Source organism: Peromyscus maniculatus, chromosome 1 (genome assembly GCF_049852395.1).
Source record: "Peromyscus maniculatus bairdii isolate BWxNUB_F1_BW_parent chromosome 1, HU_Pman_BW_mat_3.1, whole genome shotgun sequence".
In the NCBI taxonomy this organism is placed as follows: Eukaryota; Metazoa; Chordata; class Mammalia; order Rodentia; family Cricetidae; genus Peromyscus; species Peromyscus maniculatus.
The window spans coordinates 163,819,459-163,841,225 of NC_134852.1; the positions used below are offsets into that span (position 1 = coordinate 163,819,459).

General features: G+C 40.8%; 2 protein-coding genes across 5 annotated transcripts in view; one reads left to right on the forward strand and one right to left on the reverse strand.

Annotated features, from left to right (window-relative positions):
• The window catches only part of LOC102911582 (oocyte-secreted protein 1-like), a 35,867-nt gene that overhangs the window by 5,169 nt on the left and 8,931 nt on the right, over window positions 1-21,767 (reverse strand). For 2 of the 4 annotated variants that reach the window (XR_013047575.1, XR_006063822.2), the window contains exon 3: window positions 19,793-20,610. Coding sequence is in view for 2 of the 4 variants with exons in the window: in XM_006997852.3 (XP_006997914.1) it covers window positions 601-782; window positions 2,701-2,776 (258 nt within the window). In the remaining 2 variants the exon portion in view is untranslated. Of the gene's footprint in view, window positions 1-600; window positions 783-2,700; window positions 3,104-13,707; window positions 13,773-19,792; window positions 20,611-21,767 lie in introns of those variants that run through there. The other 2 variants (XM_076560293.1, XM_006997852.3) reach the window with 2 other exon arrangements.
• Window positions 5,339-13,519, forward strand: LOC143271209 (oocyte-secreted protein 3-like). The gene is made up of 4 exons (XM_076563417.1): window positions 5,339-5,426; window positions 8,473-8,666; window positions 11,047-11,144; window positions 13,269-13,519. Exons 1-4 carry the CDS (start codon window positions 5,339-5,341, stop codon window positions 13,411-13,413), a joined length of 525 nt encoding a protein of 174 aa, XP_076419532.1. The 3' UTR covers window positions 13,414-13,519.

The following is a 21,767-nucleotide window of genomic DNA, read 5'->3' on the forward strand; positions in this document are numbered from 1 at the left end:
TCTAGTTCTAATCAGGTATCTGGCTGAATTGCAAACAGCCTGCAGGATCACCCACAGCTGTCTGAGTTCACCACAGCCCAGCTCCTTTCACACAATAATAATTCTCCCAAGGGCACTTAATAAACATCCTGTATCCTGCATGCACAGCTCCATCTAAAATATTCTTCCTATGTCACCAGATCTGTCATTCATCTCAACCTGTCAAAGTTGTGCAATGTCTCGTAATAAGTAATGTTACGGCAAAGTTTCTGATTTTTATTTTTTTAATCAACTCAAAATCCCAGTTAATGTTAGACAGCAATGAATAACTAACCTGTCGATGCTCCCAGTAGGGAACTCCGAGGACCTTTGTGATGTTTAGCCAATGTTACTCTCTTCCACCTGAGGCTAGCCAAATGTCAAGGACTGTAATGTGCCAACTAGTTTGGGATACTACTTGGTGATGTTCAGAAAACAGGTCTCTTCCCATCAGCAAGTTAACATCATATTTCCTGGATGTGACTTTTAAAGACATTAACCCAGCTATATGACAAATAGAAACAATGATTTCCATTTTGTGGGTCCAAGGAATGGACCATAAACACTATCATTTCTTCTTACTTTATTGACAATGCCGCAGTAGTAAGTACGGTAGGTAAAGTCATAGACATCGTTTGGCCAGACGGTGTTCACGGGACAGCCGATTCCTAAAAACACTTCATCAGGTTCCATAAAAATATTGGGGAATAACGTGGCCTTAATCCTGAGATAGAACCAATGATTGGTGCACTGCAGACGATAGGCTAAGAGGTAGAAAAGAGAATATTTCTGTTAACAGGCTGTATGGGAATCATCACAGAACATTTGAGCAGAGCTACTTAATGCAAGAGTTCATCTCTTAACAAAATAAAACATGTTGTAGAGAGAAGCAAGTCTGTAAAATATAATCATCTGCTATTAATTCCTCCCTAATATACTCACATACACTCCTATCTACTAAAGGTATTTTTAATAAGTCTGTCAGGGGGAAGAGCAATACAAATTTAAAACATTTTTAATCCTTTAATTCCATTCTCAGAAGTCAATATTTTTCTTAGGGCAAGTCTCACTACATAGCTCTGAATGACCTGGAACTCTCAATGTAGACCAGGCTTGCCTTGAACTCACAGAGCTCCACCTGTCTCTGCCCCCCAAGTGCTGAAATAAAAGGTGTGCAAAACCATGCCTGGTCTCAAAGCCAGCATTTTGTACAGCTGGGACATAAGAACATATTTCTAGTGTAACACTCCGTGAAGTGCAGAGCATGGCTACACTCGGGACCAACTCACGCTCCTCCACACTAGTCCTTGTTTTCATTTCTAAATCCACAGCCTCATGGTACATATAAACAAACATGGAAGGTCGATATAGCAATAAACACTAGTCAGGAACGCCACAACCAACTTGTTAGGCCATGTTTGGTGGATATCCCTGGGAGGCCTGCTCTTTTTTTTTTTTTTTTTTTTTTAACAAAGGGAAATGGAGGAGGAATGGGTCTGGGGGAGAAGGGAGGTAAGAGGAGTGGAGGGAGGGGAAATACCTCTAAACAATACTGAGCAAAATAAATCTATAGAATGAATTATAAATAATACTTTAGATACCTGTAAACCATACTTCTGCTTCTGTAAAGCTGAAGTAAAATTATGAAACGTGCAGAGGAATGGATGATTACTAAGCTTCCGGATGGATAGAGGGAAGACAATGAGATCAGAGATGACCATAGGGACTCCCATTCTAACTGAAATTTCACTTTGATCCTAATTTAAACAAGGAAAGCAAGTCAGCATGGATTTAACAAGTCTGTGTGATGAGATAGTGGATACTAATATGATTGCTTAGAGCAGTCTCCTTTAAGTAGCTCCTAATAACAAGAAATAAAATACATTAACCAACACACTAAGAGTCTTGCAACTTCCCTAGCGTCAAGACTAGGTTATCTTGTTGAAAGTAATTTGACAAAAATACCTAACTTTTTGTTGTAATTCTAAACTTTCAAACTAAGAGCTTGCACTCATATTTAAGTGACCAATCACTCAAGTCTGCTTAAAGTAGACTTGTTGGCGCTCAAACTGAGGAAACTGGATCGGTTAGTCATCTTACCTCAAGGAGCTGGCCTTCCCTCTCAGATACTGTGGCTCCATAGAGGATAAGGCCAAGAAAGAATGCTGAACCCTTGAAAAGGCTCCTTTCCTACATGCCACAGGATGTCCTGAGATTATTTATTTATTTATTTATTTATTTATTTATTTATTTATTTATTTATTTATTTATTGGTTTTTCGACACAGGGTTTCTCTGTGTAGCCCTGGCCGTCCTAGAACTTGGTCTGTAGACCAAGCTGGCCTTGAACTCACAAATAAAGACATGCACCACCATGTCCAATGAGTCCCAAGTTCTTAACAGCCCATGAATACCTCTGTGCTTTTCAGGCCACTCCACTTTCCTCAGAGCTAACTCACCTCAAGCACTGAATCCCCAGAATATGATGTGATCTGGGAAAGGTCAAAAGAAAAGGGGAAATGGAGAAAGAAGGAACTCAAGTAAGGACAGTGTCTACTCTCAGTAGAAATGTGAGATTCTAAGATCATGCATCTGAAAGAGACCAATCCCTATGAAACAGTCTAAAAGCCCCGTCCCTCAGCACATGTTAACACATCCCAATTCTTCAAGTCATGTGTGATACCTGCCCAATCATCAGTCCAAGTTCTCATAAAGAAAAGAAGCAGAAGGAGCCGCCGCAGACCCAGGAAAGACTTCATTGCTCAGATTGGAGATCAAACCCCACAGAAGAACTGAGAGACAGAGAGAGTAAAAGGCCTTCTTATATGCTGGAATAGATGACCCTCAGGTGGGAGTAATTAACTAGTGCCTTTTACAGCACACATGTGCCACTAATACACCCTCAGTTCATCATTAAAATGTAACACTTTATTTACATTTAATTTACTCTCAATCATGACTGCTGAGAGATGAGACTTCTGCAGGTGGTCCAGAAAAAAAATAGAAGGCTGACTTGCATTGGAATCTGTACCATTATGTATAGAGTAATTTTATACACTAAGGTATACTTTGTTAAAACTCCCTACCATCCCAAAATATCTGTGTCTCATTATCTAACACTACAGGAGTAACTGTATAAGAATATGATTGCCCTGTGTCACTTAGAATGCAAAGACTCAACACCTTGAGACCTCCTATACTTCCACATCATCCCACCAATCCACCTCTGAGCAGTGGCCCTCAATCAGGTTCACCTGCAGAGTACTCTTTTTAATACAGATAACTGAATTACAGCCATTCTTTTTTTCCTGATTCAGCAAGACTAGAGTGGGACAGGGAATTTACATTTCTAAGTTTCCAAACGACACCGATACTAATGCCCTCAGAATTGATGGGGCACAGGGATTTGCCTTCAGAGCACGCTGTCTTGATACTCACGAGAAGAGCTTGTTTGCAAACTTAAATACATACATCACCTGAGAACCTTGTCACAAAGCAGATGCTACCACAGAAGTGGGGGTCAGACCCAGAAATGCTGCAGTTGGGATAAACTCTCAAGTGATGCCAATGATCCTCTATGATTACACTTTGAGTAGCAACATACTTTAGCACTCAGATGTTAGATTTGCTATACCTGGTTTAACTTTTAAATTATTGTGAAAAATCAATGATATTTTCAGACTATCTCTGAAGTGGAAAAAACTAAACTGCATAGTATAGGAGGTTTGAGATGGAAGTTGCATGTTTGAAATACAGTTTTATTCTAGGTATACACAAAACTTCTTTTTTTATACCACAGTATCCTTTTCATTTGTATTAAATTGTTTTTCAGATAAGTCATCAAGCACCTCTCTTAATAGACTTCCCAGGATATTTTCCACATGTACTTTTTATTGTTGGTTACATGAAAAATATGACACTAGCATCCTGAGCTTGTACAGTAAATACTAGTGTAAAAAAAGCAAAAAAAAAAAAAAAAAAAAAAAAAAGCAATGTTACTGGTGAAGTTAACAAACATCTTTCTTGATATACCTGGTCTGGTGGTCTGAATGAGAATGGTCCCCATAAGCTCAGATGTTTGAATACTTGGTCACCAGTTGGTGGAACTGTTTAGGAAGAATTAAGAGGTATGGCCTTAATGGAGGAGGTGTGGTCACTAGGGGCAGGCTCTGAGATTTCAAAAGACCTTTCTGAGTACTCTCTCTCTCTCTCTCTCTCTCTCTCCCTCCCTCCCTCCCTCCCTCCCTCCCTCCCTCCCTCTCTCCCTCTCCCTCTCCCTCTCCCTCCCTCTCCCCCCTCCCCCCTCTCCCCCTCCCCCCCTCTCCCCCTCTCTCTCTCTCTCTCTCTCTCTCTCTCTCTCTCTCTCTCTCTCTCTCTCTCTCTCTCTGCCTCATAGTTGTGTCCCAAGATGTGAGCTCTAAGCTACTGCTTCAGCATCATATCTGCCTACCTGCTACCAAGCTCCCCATCATGATAGTCATGGGCTCTTCACCTCTGAAACAATAAGCCCCAAATAAATGCTTTATTTTATAAGTTGCCTTGGTCATGGTGTTTTATCACAGCAATAGAAAAGTACAACATGTAGATCGTAGGAATTTTTGAAGCCTCCATGTTAAACAGACTGCAGGAAGTACACACCACTCTCCCAGGCCATCCCATGGTGCCTGGAACATCAGTCTCTGGTGTTCTAGAAAGTTTCAGTTACAAAGGAATAAGAAATTAAAGGCTTAGACATGTCCCTCTAGCAAAGGCATTAGGAAATCACTGAAGAGTGCTCGGTTCTCTCAAGGTTGGTTTAGGAATGGTCAAGATTGGGGTCTCCGACAGGCTCTCCTTCCTTGTTAATGGTAAGTTCTGCTAAGGTCAGCTCCTAATCCCACCAAGGAATTAACTAATTAATGAATTAACATTTAATTAAGCTAAATATGTATCACAAACTTGTGGCAGATGGCTTCAACCACAGATGACAAAGTACATCATTGTGTCAGAGTCCGTGGCATCCCTAAATCAACTCAGAGAATACCAAAGACTAGCCAGCAATTAACCACATAGTCAAGCATTTGAGGTCCTACACAGACAGTTCAAAAGCACCTCATAATGTGTGGCTGTATTCACTTAGCCAACACTCTATTTCTCTAGCCCATATGATAAAGAAAGGCTCAGCAGTTGGAGTTGATGGTACTAAAGGTTTTTTTTTTTCTCCTCTCTGAATTGGTTCATTGAATACATCTGAGTATGGCCTCAGGCATAAAAACACTTCTGGCTTCCCAGTTCCTCTCACTACCTAACACCTGAGGAGGTCCCAGCCCTGGTCTAGCATAATGAAGACTTTTATTACATCAGGACTGCTGCTGCTGCTGCTGCTGCTGCTGCTGCTCACATCATGGAGGTGTTCTGGGCAAGAGCCAGGTATCAGAGTGGACCATGACTGGTGATGTTTTCAAGGGGTAATTCCTCAATGACCATGAGTCATGGGGCTCTTGGTTTCGAGGGCTTTATTGTTCCATCTGAAAAGTTAACAACTTAATAATTCCCAGCCCTATATGTTATCTCTACCTGTGTTACCAGAACATTATAGTCCCAGCATACAGGTTGCAAACTTTGTCTTCCCTGTCCTGGTGAGTGAAGGTATTTGGACTCAAGTTGTTACTTTGGCTGAGGTATCCAAGTTGGATTCTAGCCCCCTCCTCCCACTTCTTCCCACATAGGCACTCTTCAATTTCCTACCAGGTCACCCTTGAGCCATCTGTTCTTCCTCACTTGTACCTTACCTGTCTTTTCAGTTTCCTACCTGCATTATTCAACTACACATTCTTAACTAGCTTCCCTTATGTAATCATCTCTCTTACCCTCCCTACATCATTTTTTAGATATTCTGAATAAAACTTTCTTAAACATTCCAGTGTTTCCCGATAGCCAACTCATGACACAAAGACTAGCCTTCAACATCCCATACAGTCTGGTCCCAAGCTCCTCTCAGACCCCAGGAGGTCTAAGGGTTTCCCCAAACAACTGAGGAACCTTGTTTCACCACTGGCATGGTATCATGTTCCCTAAGACAAAGTGGGACTGTACTCATTTAAAATATCTCTTAAGTCCTGCAGACCACCAGAGACTCAGCTGAAAGGAGGCAGAGGTTAACTTAGGAGTTTTTCATGCAAACTGTTATAATGTCTCAGAAGGAAAGTTGATTGTGAGTAAGTACAGGTACTAAGAATAATGTGTGTAGTATTTGGAGGACAAAAGAGAATCCCTGGAGGCAGCATAGTTTACCAGGGGACCTTAGGAATAATATTATCATTACTTACAGGAAGGTGGGCTGTTAGAGAGCAGGAAACACTCCCTATTCCTTGCCTTTAGATAAAACAAAAGGAGAGTTCTGCAAAATACCTATTGCAAACACGATAGTCCAAGCTGATGAACTATGTCCAAGATAATGAAGACCACATGAGAAGGGGAGGAAGCAGAGAGCTAGGGAGGCCCACGGAGATCCACAAAGATACCCCCGCAGAAGACTGCTGGCAATAGTCGAGAGACGGCAGGAACTGACCTACTCTGGTGATGGGATGGCCAGACACCCTGTTAGTTGTGCCATAAACCCCATCCAAGGACTGAGGAATCTGGATGCAGACATCCACGGCTGGGCCCCTGGTGGAGCACTGGGAGTCTAATTAGTGAGAAAGAAGAGGGTTTATATGAGCGAGAATTGTTGAAGCCAAGGTTGGATAAAGCACAGAGACAAATAACCAAATGAATGGAAGCACAGGATCTATGAACCAAAGGCTGAGGGGCCCCCAACTGGATCAGGCCCCCTGAACGGGTGAGACAGTCATTTGGCTTGATCTGTTTGGGAGGCAGCTGTGCGTTGGTGCCGCGTCCTGGGCTCGTTGCATGAGTTGGCTGTTTGAATCCTGGGACTTATGCAGGGACACTTGGCTCGTTTGGGGGGGGGGGGGACTGGACCTGCCTGGACTGAGTCTACCAGGTCGACCCCGGTCCTTGGGGGAGACCTTGATCTGGAGGAGGTGGGAATAGGGGGTGGGCTGGGGGGAAGGGGAGGGGGGCGAGAGGGGGAGAACAGGGGAATCTGTGGCTATTATGTTGAACTGAATGGTGTTGTAAAATAAATTAAAAAAAACATTTTTTAATTGGAAAAAATATAGGTTGAATGTTAAAAGGTTAGACGAGGGAGTGGAGTTTTCTGAGATGGTGGGAATGAGCTGTAAGCAAGAGGATCCTTCCATCGACAAAGGGCAGCTGAGAAGAATGAAAGACATGAGACTGGGGGCAATGAGCTCCTCCACGAGGCTGCTGAGGTTGCCCAGGGAAGGGACAGTGATGGAGCCCAGGGTACAGCCATGTAGAAGTAGATGGGAGATCAGTTTTGAAAGCAAAGTGAAAAGATTCCGTGGGAGACTGTGGGAAGGAAGGGAAGTGGGAACTGCGACTAGATCCTAAGGCCTTTGGGCTTCAGTGGTGGGTGGGTGTGGTGCTGTTGACTGAGATGAGGAAAAACCATGAGTTCCATATAGAACTTGTGTGTGAGTGAGGAGGACTGCTTCAAATAGCCTCTGTATATCTGATAGCTAATTGGAGAGCTGATCCTAAAGCTTGGGAGAAGAGTCCAGCAGAGGCCTAATGGAACATTCTGGTCTCCAGGGTAATGCAGTGTCGTAGGTCCAAAGAGCATAATGTTCAGTTCCAGCTCTTTATTCATTCCGGGACCTTGAACAACTCACATCTTCTTTCCATCTGAACTGTATGTCTGCTACTATTTGATAACGCTGCCATTGCCTGAAAATTAAAACCCGGTAGTCATGGAAATGGCTCAGTCAGTAAAGGGCTTTCCATGCAAGCATGAAGAGCTGAGCTCAGATCTCCAGCACCCAGGGAAAGAGCTATAATCCCAGTGCTGGGGAGGAAAGAGACAGACAGAGTGCCAGGGTTTGTTGGCCAGCTACTCTAGCAGAGTTGGCAGGCTCCAGGTTCAGTGGGAAAACCTGTCTCAAAAAATAAGGGTGGAGGAGCAACTGAGAAAGATACAACATCTACTGATGGCCTCCATGTATACATATACCAGCATGCAAGTATACCCACAGAGAGAGAGAGAGAGAGAGAGAGAGAGAGAGAGAGAGAGAGAGAGAGAGAGAGAGAGAGCACTTAAGTTTCACAGAGACACCAAGGATTGGGGAACTTGGTACCCAATACAGCACCTTGATAAAAGTGCATACCTCTGCTTCCATTCTAAATCACTACCACAGTTAATCTCAGGCAGAACTTCGGGCGGGGGGAGTTGCAAGTTGATTCATTTGAGGGATGTCAATGAGAAGAAAATAGAAGTGGAATCATATTATGAAAGGAATCATCTTTGCCCACATCCCTAACCTCTATTTGTTTTGGTTAACTTGGGTGTTCTTTCATGCCAGTGTATTGAGGAGGAGCAGCTGACTGCCTTTTCTTCTTTCAACAGTATCAGTGGAATGCAATTATCTTCATCTCCGTGTTATAGCTAAAAGGACACTGTTTTATCCAGATGTACGTGTAGGCCCTGATGAATTGTTCCTAGGGACAGGCTGTGTGGTGATTCATGTGCGACCAGATGAACTTGAGTTTAATTATCCTATCAATCTCTGTGGGATCGTTGCAGAGGTAAGAGAAGGAACTATTTTACCTGGTGCCATCTGTAAAGTCTTTTCAAGTGTTGTTTCCTGTTCTTGTCTTAATACCTATGTAACATTGGTATTGCCAACCTAGTGTCTTAGCCTAAAAGAAACACAAGGAATGATTTTGTCATTTCTACTCATTCACCAGAGTTACAATGTATAGAATACTTGGCGTTAATAAGAAAACTATAGACTTTTCTATCAAAATTAACTTTCTATTAACATGGCACACATATTATTTTCACATGGCATTTTATACACCTAATCCGACACAATCAATTCTGCTTCTACTTATATAGAGTGAGGAATTGAGGCATAAAATCCAGCCATGTAACCAGACACTTGAAGTTCATATATAGCAGAACAAGGGTCAGAGACAAGGCTTGCAGATGCCAAGTCTAAGCCTGTCGCTTTAGTTCTATGATGACTCTGGGATGAGCACTGAAATGAACAACAACAATAATAATAATAAAACCACACAAGATATCCCTAGTGAAGTATCCTATTGTAATTGCCTTACAGATCGTCTCCATCACTAAACTTATTCCTGGAGGTAACCTGTGCTCCTCTTTCTTAGCGTGGTGCTCAGGGCCCAGGCCATGAGTAAACACAGAGGTGTAGTCTTTTGATTAAAACTTTCCCCCAGGAAGTTAAGAGGCAAGAATGATCTGGAGTGGTCCTGAACTAGAAGTAGACTTAATTTGTTCATTTCTAATCAATACATATGTATGTGTTGTATGTGTGTATGTATGTTCATATATATCATTGAAACCAATAGTACTTCAGCATCTACAAGAAAATCTGAAAGCATACTTTGGTGTAAGAAGTTTCAAACACATCTAACGTAAATACAAAACATTCCATTTATCTTATCTTCATTTGCATTACTGTAGTCATTGACATAAGTATGTTCTTCTAGAAACCTAAACTTCATGTCATGGACATGGAATAACTTAAACAGATTGACATGAAGATCCTTCAATCTTCTCTGCCTTGTAGTATCATGCAATGATTGCCTATCTCAGTCTATTTCTTAAGCCTGTGCCTACCCAAAGCAAGATGCCAGACACTCAGATTTGTTCCCATACACCCATCCAAAGAAATCCAAAGGCACTTTGGGGTTTTTAGGAGCTAAAAGCAAGTGTCAAATATAGAGCCCTTCACAGAAGTCTAAGACCATAGTTATCAAGTGGGGAAGATCCTTCCAACAGGGAACACTGGGCAATTTGAGGAGACAATGTTAATGACTCCATCCAGAGAGAAGGGTTCAACCGACATCTGGTGGAGAGGAGCAGGTGTTTAGCACATGCAGGCACAGGCCCCTCCACACATAACAGAGAGATACTTAATCTAAAGTGCAAGTGTCACAGCTGAGAAACGCTGGTCAGAATATCCCTACATCCATCTTCTCTCCTTACCCTTTGCTCTGGGCAGATCCTCTACCACTGATGCATCCTAAAGTCTGCCAATTATCATAAGGCCATTTCATGGTTTTAATAGTGTCTGTCTGTCTGACTTCTGGATTTGAAAACTGGATAAGATAAATCTTTCAGACCTTGGGCACCACATGAATCATCAACCCTACTATTTATTTAATGAGTCACTGACTTTGGGACCTCTCTATTAACTTGGATAATACGTCATATCTAGTATGATCCCAAATGCATAAATAATAGAGGATCAAATTGTTATAGAACTTGAAGCCAGTATGGTAAAACCATAGGATTTGTAACTTATTTATGAAATCTAAATGCATTTCATGCTCAGGAAATCTAATTGGTCAGTACAAATACATCTTGTTCTAGTTAATACTCTTCCTTCTGATGAGCTTTTAGAAACTTGGAAATCCAAAGTAAAAGCCAAATACTGAGTTTGAAGTCAGAAGTATCAGAAAGAGTATCTCAGACTCCTTCAAATAGTTTCTTCATCTTTTAAATCCTCATAGAGCAAGTTTCCATCTAAGTAAGAATGAAATACTTGCTGGGCGGTGATGGCGCACTCCTTTAATCCCAGCACTCGGGAGGCAGAGCCAGGCGGATCACTGTGAGTTTGAGGCCAGCCTGGTCTACAGAGTGAAATCCAGAACAGGCACCAAAACTACACAGAGAAACCCTGTCTTGAAAAACCAAAAGAAAAAGAAAAGAAAGAAAGAAAGAAATTGTTTGTCAAATGTGTTGCATTATTTTCTGTTTGTTGAGTGCTTCTGTATTGCAGAGAGAACTTTAAGCACATTAATTCAGCTGCATATCTTTATTTCTTGGGATGATAGAGTGGCAAATGATTTATCTTTCAATTTCTCATTTGAATATATTAAAATGTGTTGTGACAAACCATATGTATACTTCAAAGATCTCTCATCTCAACAGATAGTAGCTGATGGAACTATCTTTTATACCTGGCTCACCTATAAACCCAAGCAGTTATATTTTTCTGCTGAGCTTCAGCTGCAGTGTGTGGTTCACAGGTCAGTACAAAACACACATTGGCTCCTTGATTAAATTTCAACAACTCTTGGCTAGCATGTACCATTGCTTGTCCACAAACTTTGAAATTCATGACTTTTTATGTAGCTGGGTGTCTACAGCATGTCAATCCATCTTAACCTCTAGCGCCATCCCTACCAGAGGCCAAAATTTAGGCCAAGAAAGTGACACCAGTTACAAAGCTGTGAATGGGTCTTGGCTGTTCATCCTACCCTCCAAGAGGAAAGACATCTTGCCAAGCCAAATGCATCACATCAATAATGGCATACAATACATATGGAAATTTCTAAAGTACACAGACTGGCTTTGACCTTCTGAACAATCCAAAAGACCCTAACTGGGTCTAATGGCAGTCATGTAAAACCAGCTTATATAATTTATAATCAAATAAAATCCTCAAGAGGCTGAGGAAGACAGACTGTAAGTTCAAGACATGCCTAACACTACTCAGTGAGTTCAAGACCAGTCATAAAAACTAGGTGAGACCATTTCAATATAAAAAGAGGGCTGAGGATAGAGCTCAGTGGTAGAGTACTTACCTAGCAATCAAAAGGCTCTGAGATGAATCCCCAGTACTGCAAGACAGGGGTGGAAGAATGGAGGGAGGGAGGGAGGGAGGGAGGGAGGGAGGGAGGGAGGGAGGGAGGGAGGGAGGGAGGGAGGGAGGGAGGGACAGAAGGATAGAGAGAGAGAAGGGAGATTGAAACTTTAGGTTATTAGAAGATCAGAGTTCAGAAAGTCGAATGAAAAATTAATTCTACCTTCTAAGTTTGGAAACAATCAGTAGTAAATGACATAGAAGATGAAACTTTAAAAACAAAACCAGACAACTGGTTTAAACAGTAAGTTTATAATTCCAGAAGTAATTTGGAATTTAATAAGATAAAAAAGATCAGAAAGTTTGATAAACATAGATTGTGTATGGCATCATCATTTTGGTAAGAATATGGCTCTATCCTTGCTAATGACAATAACCACTGAGCTCTGATGTGTGCCACTCACAGCATTTGTGAGCCTGGGGCACTTGAATCCTCACCATCAACTCTGTGTGTACAGCATGAATATCATGCCAATTTAGTGACAGAAAATTAGATACAAACACATTAAATGATCTTCCAGATTCATATAGTCAGAAAGTCCCAGATTTAAATTTGGCAAAATGATCTGAAAACATTGTTTTCTTAACTATGCTTTAGTGCACTGTGCTGGTTGGTGAGTTTGTGGAACTCGTGTTCCAAGATGACTCACTGACATATTCTGAAATGATAGCAGTCAGTGGCTAAGAACACTGACTGCTCTTCCAGAGGACCTGAATTTGGTTCTTAGCACCCACATCTATCAGTTCACAACAAATCCTTAGTTCCAGCTCCAGGAGGATCTGTCACCCTCTTACGGACTGTACTCATTTACACACATAAACACACACACACACACACACACACACACATACACACACACACACTATATATATATATATATATATATATATATTGTATGTATGTATATAATTTATAATAAAATCCTTAAATAAAAGTAATCAGACTTCATTAGCTCCTGGTAACCTGTTAGTTCAACTTGGAGAGATTTTAGGAACATCTTCCCTTCAGGCAATTACTCAAACACAGAATTTTTTGAAAGATTTTTCTTTTTTTTTTTTTTTTTTTTTTTTGGTTTTTTGAGACAGGGTTTCTCTGTGTAGCTTTGCGCCTTTCCTGGAGCTCACATGGTAGCCCAGGCTGGCCTCGAACTCACAGAGATCCGCCTGCCTCTGCCTCCCGAGTGCTGGGATTAAAGGCGTGCGCCACCAACGCCCGGCGAAAGATTTTTCTTAACTGAGAATAATTTCTATATCCATAGACTTATTATCCCTAAATGGAGGATTTTAAGCAGGTCTGAGGCTGTTGAACAAGAATAATGCAGCCATCTTAAAGCTATAAAAAGCTATAGCTTTTTAGTAGACTGTGAAATCTATTGGGTTTTGACATCAAGGCTGCTGAATCACCAAACTGTTGTGTTGAGGCTGGAACTAAACCCCAGGGATAGTGACCTCTGGGTCTCTGCACTGCTTTCTAATCCCTGTTTTTATGGTTTTGTTTTTCCTTTAGAAGCTCTTGTGCCATGAATAACCAAGAAATGCTCCTTCCTGCTGCTCAATACTGGTTCCGGTCACAACTGAGATACTGCAATTGTTGTGGCTATGCCCACTTACTAGATAACTGGGTAAGGACTCTTACAAGGGTCAAAACTTAATATGCAAACATTCACAGTTTATGGCCAAAGCAAAAATTATCCATTACATTGAGTATTTGTCTGGGGAAAGACCCTATACTTCTCTCAACCGTGTACTCAGTAGAAATGAGTCATACATAGTCACTGTACAAATTGATGAAAGGCTACAGCAAGGTTCCAGTCTTACATCCTCTCCTCATCCTTGGGTGTCTGTCCTTGGCAGTAATATTTTACCTTACAGTATTTGGAACTGAACATCTGAATCCAAAGCCAATGTCTGTAATGGGAGGAAGAATGGAAAAGTTCTGAACTTACCAATCTGGAACATTCTCTTCATGTCTTCTCATAAAAAGACCAAATGTCTTAAGTTGAAGGTGGATCTGAAAAGAAAAACATACGAGCAAAACATTTATTATTTACCACTGTGTTGCTGTCAAGTATATTCAAGGTCTCTTTGGGAGCTGTTTCCCTTTTCTGTAACTCTTTAGAAAACTAGGTCTATGTGGCTTCCACTCATAGGAGATGGCTTGAGTATGTACCATACGGCTCCTATTTTAGAGCCCTAAAGCTAACTGGCTCCAGCACAGAGCATGCTCAACATCAAAAATATTCTGGAGCCTTGAGGGCCATGAGGCCCCACCCCTCCCAGAGGAACTATTTGCAGTTAATGATGGAGAGTCATTGTCTTCTGTGGTGAAGCTACTGGTGGGCTGCTCATGCTTCAGTAAATATCCCCCTCCTGTGTTCATTCAAACAACCCTAACTAAACCTCTCTCTGTGTCTCTCTCTCTGTGTCTCTCTCTGTCTCTGTCTCTTTCTCTCTCTGTCTCTAGTGAGACAGACAGACAAAGAGACAGAGAGAAACATACAACATTCCAATAATTTTTTTTCAGGGACATGCAAATAGCAGGGAAACTCATGCAGAAAAGGGCATGGTTCCATAGGACTAAAGGGATGAGAGAGATTAATGAATAAAAAGATCAAAATACATTATGTAAATATATACATTTGTCAAAGAATAATATTTTTATTAAAAGTAGGGTTTTTTTTCACATAGTATATCCTGATATGTTGTCCCCTCCCTATACTCCTCCAAGTTCCTTCCCACCACCCCTTACACCTGGATCCACCATCTTTCTCTCTCCCATTAGAAAAAAAAGACTTCTAAAGAATAATAAAATAAAATAAAAACAAACACATCAGAATAGGACAAAACAAACCGAAGGAAAAGGGCCCAAGAAAAGGCACAAAAAAACAGATATAGATAGAGACCAACTAATTGACACACTCAGGAATCCCTTAAGAACATAAAACTGGAAGCCATGATATATACTCTAAGGGCCTGTAGGGCAAAGAGAGATGAGGGGAATAAAAATTAAAAAATAAAAAAGGATAAAATTTTAAAAAGAGAGAGCACCCTGACACAACATTATATGTCGGGAACCTCCAATGATGCAGCTGAGTTCATTTTCCGTTGCCTATCTACTTCTGGGCATGCAGCCTACCCTTAGGAGTAATTTGTTTCCCCAGCCAGACTCTATTGGAGAAAACTAAATTTTCATTTCCAAGTGGTTGGAGTTAGCTTCTATGTTAAGGATAGGAACATGTGTCTAATTCTTTTCAGATCTAAGACCCCATCAAGTGCAGACTAATAGGGGCCCTGTGAATGTTGCCTCAGTCTCTATGAATTCATATGTATGCCAATCCTGTGTTTAAAGAGCTTTGTTTCCTTGGTGTCCTGCATCCCCTCTGGTTCTTATATTCTTTCCACCTCCTGTTCCTCTGGGCTCTCTGAGCCCTGAAGAAAGGGATTAAATGGCAACATTTCCTTTAGGATCAGTGTCGCCTCTGCATACTATGTCTGTGAGTCTCTGTATTTGTGCCCATCTGATGCAGGGGGAAGCTTCTCTCCTAATGGCTGAGCAAGGCACTGATCTATGGGTATGGCAGAATGTTACTAGGAGTCATTTATTGCTAGATTCCTTTAGCAGAACAGTAGTATTTGACTTAACCCTTGGTCCATAGGTTATCTACTCTCAGGTTTTTTGGTCACTCAAGCAGCAGTGGGTATGGGTTCAATCTGTAGGAGAGGGCCTTAAGTAAAATCAGATATTGGCGAGATTACTCCCACAAGCTTTGTGCCAACATTGCACTAGCATGTCTTGCAGATAGGATACAATTGTAGATAGGTAGGTGTTTACGTTTCTTCTTTGGTAGTGTGCAGACTACCTTCCACTACCAAGGACACTATCCCATAAGAGAGGAGGCTCTAGATAGGCACAAGCTTAACTTCTCTGTGTTCAGTGAGTTGTAGAAGTATTGTCTTCAGCAATAGGACCGTGATATCAGTGTGTGGAGAATAACCAATAGCCTTGGCAACAACCTAGGTTGTTGGGAGTTCCCATGAGGCCCTTTTGTCCAACAACTCAATTAGCTGTAACCCATTCCCAGTACTGGAAGTTTCATTTGGTGCAAGAGATGTCCAAGAGGGCTCTGTCTCCCCTGTCATTTGGTGATTTCATTTAGATCACCTTCAAATATGCACATATATTAGGAAGTTTCTACTGTATGGCCCTTAATTTTAGCTGTCTCTTCCTGTGTTCCCTCTCTCATCCTGCTCCTCACTTGATCCTCCCATTCCAATCATTCATCCTTATCCATCGTATCTATTCTATTTCCCTTTCCTAAGGAGATCTCTTTGCTCCTCTAGTCCCTTACTTTATACCTATCCTCTATAGTGGATTCTATAGATTGTAGTTTGCTTACAATTGAATTAACAGCTAGTATCCACATATAAGCAAATACATAGTACCTCACTCAGGATGATATGATTTTTTTTCTAGTTCCATTCACTGAAATTTCATTATTTTTCAGTGGCTGAGTAATGTTCTACTGTGCAAATTATCATGTTTTCTTTATCCATTCTTCTGTTGAGGGACATCTTGGCTATTTCCAATGTCTGTCTATTGTGAATACAGCAGCAATGAACATAGTTGAACAAGTGACTCTATGGTAAGATGAAGCATCCTTTGATACAGCAGAATCTTGAGGTAGATCTACTCTCCTCTTCTGAGGAACCACCACACTGATTTCCATAGTGGCCATATCAGTTTGCACTCCCAACAACAGTGGATGAGTGTTCCCCTTACTCCACATTATCACTAGCATGAACTGTTGCTTGTTTTACTGATCTTAGCCATTCTTAAAGGTGTAAGATGGAATCTCAAACTAGATTTTATTTGCATTTCCCTGATGGTTAAGGATGTTGAACATTTAAGAAATTCTCAGCCATTTGAGTTTCCTCACTTGAATTCTCTGTTTAGATCAGTACCCCATTTTTAATTGGATTTATTAGTATTTAATAGGATTTATTAGTATAATATTTTAATGGATTTATAGTTTTCTTATATCTACTTTCTTGAGTTCTTTATATATTTTGGATATTAGTCCTCCATCAGATGTATAGTTTATAGCCATTCTGTAGGCTGCCACTTTGTCAGAATGACAGTACCCTTTACCATGCAGAAGTGTCTCAGTTTCATGAGGTCCCATTGATTAATTGTTGACCTTAGTGCCTGTGATAATAGTGTTCTGTTCAGAAAGTGTTCTTGTGTCAATGAGATCAAAGCTCTGGCCCATGTTCTCTTCTGTCAGGTTCAGTATATCTGGTTTTATGTTGAGGTCTTTGATCTATTTGGAGTTGTTTTGTGCAGAATGATAAGCATGAATCTATTTGCGTTCTTCTACATGCAGACATCCAGTTTGACCAGCACCATTTGTTTAAAATGTTGTATTTTTTTCCAGTGTGTATTTCTGGCTTCTTTATCTGGGAAGAGTTGTGTTGGAATTTTGATAGATTGCAGATTACATTAAATCTGTAGATTGCTTCTGGTAAAATGGCCATTTTTACCATTGAAAACTTCAACTCAAAGCAGTTAGCCACACCCAAGAAACCACAAGGAATAAATAATCCCAGAGCAGAAAAAAACCAAAACACATAGCACAACAACAAAACAATAGGAATTAACAACAAGCACCGCTCATTGATAACTTTTAACATCAATGGTCTCAATGCCCCATCTGCAGTGGTTGTGTGTTGCTTGGTAGCGAATTCTAGGATCCTACTAGGTACAGCCATTGGGTGTTCCAAAAAGAATGCATTTCTAAATACTGGGAGCTGACACTTAGAATGGGAATGGGAAGAGGCAGAGGGCTGAGGGTATCCACAGGAGTACTAGTACTCCACTAGTATCTGCTTACTTCCCCTGGAAATGGTGGTAGAGAGAGAGGAGAGGCCACAGCAGGTAGTCTGCTACCAGGCTGAGGATGAGACTGGGGGATTGGACTTGGAGGAGAGGAGGGAGAGTAGAGATCTCTAGTTCACCTACCTGCTTAGCTGACCTATTTGCTTATCTGGCAAGCTTGGCTGATGGATTCCCAGGAAATGCCTGATGGTGTTGAGGGCTGGGATAATGGGATGAGTGGGGAGAAAGGCTGGAGGAGATCTGTGTGAATCACTGGAGATGAGGGCAAGAAGGGAGGAGAGGCCGCAACAATAGGTCTGCTGCAGAGGTAGGGGTGAGACTGGGAGACTGAATTTGGAGGAGAGAAGGGAGACGTGAAGATCTGCTGTTAGCCTACCTCCATTTGAATTTTTTATTTTTATATATTTTGTTTTTTTATTATTTTAGACAGTTTTTAAATGTAAATATATTTTGATCATATTTTTCCCCCTCCCCCAAGTCTTTGGTCACAATCACCAACGTATAAGTTTGTTGTGTAAAGAATTTTTAGAGCCAGGTGGTGGTGGCACACGCCTTTAATCCCAGCACTCGGGAGGCAGAGCCAGGCAGATCTTTGTGAGTTCAAGGCCAGCCTGGTCTACAGAGCGAGATCCAGGAAAGGCACAAAGCTACATAGAGAACCCCTGTCTCGGAAAAAAAAAAAAGAATTTTTAGAACAGTGATTGAGATATATTGAGGAATCAATATCGCTATTACTGTTACTCTATTAAAAAATAAAATAAGATAAAAATGGCCCAATAATGAAAGAAAAATATTCTTGAGCCTTGGTATCTCAAAATAGTAAATATCAGTTGCTGAACTTTTTTTTTCCACAGTCAACACCCTTTTATGGGATGAGGAATTATTCCCTTCAAAGACCTTTCAACCATCCTTTCACAGTTGACTCACCATGGCAACATAAAATTTAAGAATATCACATGGCTTTTGATATTTATATATTTGCATGTTTTAATTTTATTTTAATATATAACCCTTTGTGATACCTTTGAAAATAATCTATCAGGGGGCTGGAGAGATGGCTCAGAGGTTAAGAGCACTGACTGTTCTTCCAGAGGTCCTGAGTTCAATTCCCAGCACCCACATGGTGGCTCACAACCATCTGTAATGAGATCTGGCTCCCTCTTCTGTGTACATAATAAATAAATAAATCTTTAAAAAAAAAAAAAAAAAAAAAAAAAAAAAAGAAAATAATCTATCAGTGTTTTTAAGCTTTAATGTAACCACAATCTACAAATAAAACATTTTATTGTGTGTGGTATTATGCCTCTAAATCAAGCTACTTGAGTTTTTACATTTTAGGATAAATTAGCAGGAAAATGGCAGCAGGGCTAAGTAATTGCCAATCTTGTTTTCAATACCTTCTTTTTCATATTGACTATTGAAAACTAGTCCCTGTTCTATGCAATAATATGGCCTATGAGCTTGCATGGAAGAGAGTCAATGGAGACTGAAACTGACTAGAGTCAGAGAACTCAGATGTGTGAACAGAACATCTATTAAGATCCTCCCCCACAGCTAGCCATTGGTTGTATACACTTTTAATCCCAAAGGCAGGTAGATCTTTGAGTTCAAGGCCAGCCTGGTCTACCGAGCAAGTTCCAGGACAGCCAGAGCTACACAGAGAAACCCTGTCTCAAAAAAACAAACACAAAGAACAACAACAAAGAAATCCTTCCCCAGGGGCTCAACAAATGGATTGGTAGATAAGGAACTTGCAGTGCCAAACATGTCTTTCTAGACATGACAGGGATGCTACACCCATGAAATACCAAAAAAAAAAAAAAAAAAAAAAAAAATACACAATGATCACACCACATGCCAACACAGGCAGGGGAAATCTCACAAGGCTCTAATCCCTAGATGAAGAGCTATAGACAACCAGTTTCCTACAGGGACAAGACCCTGATTGGTTGTCCAACCCCAAGTAAGAAGGGCATGAGGGAAAAGGTATGTCCTTCAGACACCCCAACTGACCCATCTCCCCTGGTAGCTGTACCTCCTTAGTCTTCATCCAAATTAGGATTCCATCAACGGCTCAATCTATTGATGAAATCACAGCCCATGCTAACCAGTTACTTCCAAGGAGCCTCAACAAATAGCAACCAAGCCTTTAATACACTTGTTTTCATGAGACATTTCAGATTCACACAACTAACTCATTCATGTTGTTTCCTTGGCATGAGCATAGGTTCAAATCAATAGCAAAATCAGCATTTTGGATGACCCATTTTGTAGTGAGCATGAAGTCTTTGAGTTTACAGATAGCATTGGGGAAAACAGAAATGTTAAATTTGTAGGGTTTTGTCTTCAACAGAGGGGATTTATACCTGTTTCTACCCAGGAAGCTCAAGTTGGATGTAGTTAACAACCTGGTGATCTTTTGAAGTCTGTGGAGCCAGATCCATACCGAATCCCCCATACTATTATGTTCATCCCAAATTCTTAAGCTTTGTTTCTCAGACAATAGAATCATTCTTATGGAAGAAGTCACAGATACTTTGCAAAACACATGAACTTTGCAAAGAAGTTTCGATGTAGTCATTCATGTCTTTTAAGCCTTGTTGTAGTGATCATCATGAGGAAACCTTTTTCCAAAGGTGTACTGTGCTTAAATGTGTCAAAAATAAACCACTTGGGGTAAGACTCTCAAAGTTCGAACCAACAGGGGCTAATGAAGTCATGTTGAATGGGTTTCCCTCTTGCCTCGTGCAAATTGTTCCTCTGCTGGCCATAGAATTTGCAGAGGCCCCCACACCATTTCATTTTATTCCCCTATGGCTGAGAGGTACATGAAATATTTTAATAAAATGCTAAAAAATTAAACAGTAGATGGCTCTTCTTTGTGATGTCTTCATTTTGGCTTTAGAATTCTCAATTTCTATGGCACTGAACTCACACTGTAGAGACCCAATTCCTGCAAGAAGAAATATTTTCCATGAAATAAACAACGTCCCCAGTATAAAGCAGTATAAAATAGGTCTCTTGAAACTTGCCCTTCATGAACTTCAAGAAGACTAACAATGACTTCCTGTGATCCTGAAGCTAAAACAAAGTTTAGGAAGTTTCCTTAAAGGTCATGGAGGATTTGTATCTAAATAACTGCAATAAGAAAGCATATAAATTATTTTTAGCTAGTTTTCAGTGCAGTTATTCTCATTCAAGCTTACAGAGATTATATATAGTTAATACAACTGAAAAGGTTAAATCAGATCCTGTGATACCAGTATCTTATTTTAGCGTGTGTGTGTGTGTGTGTGTGTGTGTGTGTGTTCTTCTGTGTGTGTGTTTGCCTATATATGTGTATGTGGACATGTTTGTGAGTGTCTGAGGAGACCAGAAGAAGCTTTTCGTTTCCCTGAAGCTGGAATGATAGGGTTGTGAGCCACCCAATTTGGGTGGTGGGAACCAAACTCTAGTCCTCTGAAGGACTAGAGCTCTTAACTGAGGAGCCTTGTCTCCATGCCCATTTAATCCTTTCTCTGGGTTGCTAAGCTTGGCTTGAGAATATGCTGCTGAAATTTGTATGTGTTTGTATTCATAATGTGAATTGGGATATAGTTTCTTTTTGTGATGTCTTTGTTTTTGTTTTAGAATTCTCTATTCAAATGGCACTGAACTCAAATCCAAGACTTGCCGAGCCCTACCCACTGGCAGTTATCTATGTGTATGAGGCCCTGGTCTCAATGATGGCCAGTGGTGCTCAGATATGCTATCTGCCTTTGTAATGACACTCTAAGTGGGGGAGGCTAAAAGGCATGATGTGTCTATTGAACATAAGCAGGGAAGGGAAGAGGTGAGTTCTCACTGCACTGCCCTGCACTGTCCTGGTGAAGAGCTCAAATTCTAAGCTAAAGTCTACTGTTTAGCTCAGTATCAAAGCCAGTTTGTCAAAATAGGAGGGTAGAGTGTGCCTTTTTTAAAAAGTTTCTTCAGTTAGTTTTTAACTTTTATGTAGATAGGTCCTATAAATGTCTCCATTTGTAGCTTTGCTCCAGATCCTTTAGGGATTGGGTTTTACCGGGTATCTTGATGCTTGGATTACTCCTGAATACACACCTTCAGGAAGTCAAG

Excerpts from the sequence above, each read along its gene's own strand:
- LOC143271209 (XM_076563417.1), top strand. The coding sequence starts at position 5,339 with ATGAAGACTTTTATTACATCAGGACTGCTGCTGCTGCTGCTGCTGCTG. Across the intron at positions 5,427-8,472 it reads GTGTTCTGGGCAAGAGCCAG|TTCTTCTTTCAACAGTATCA; the intron begins GTATCAGAGTGG and ends GCTGACTGCCTT. Across the intron at positions 8,667-11,046 it reads TCTGTGGGATCGTTGCAGAG|ATAGTAGCTGATGGAACTAT; the intron begins GTAAGAGAAGGA and ends TCATCTCAACAG.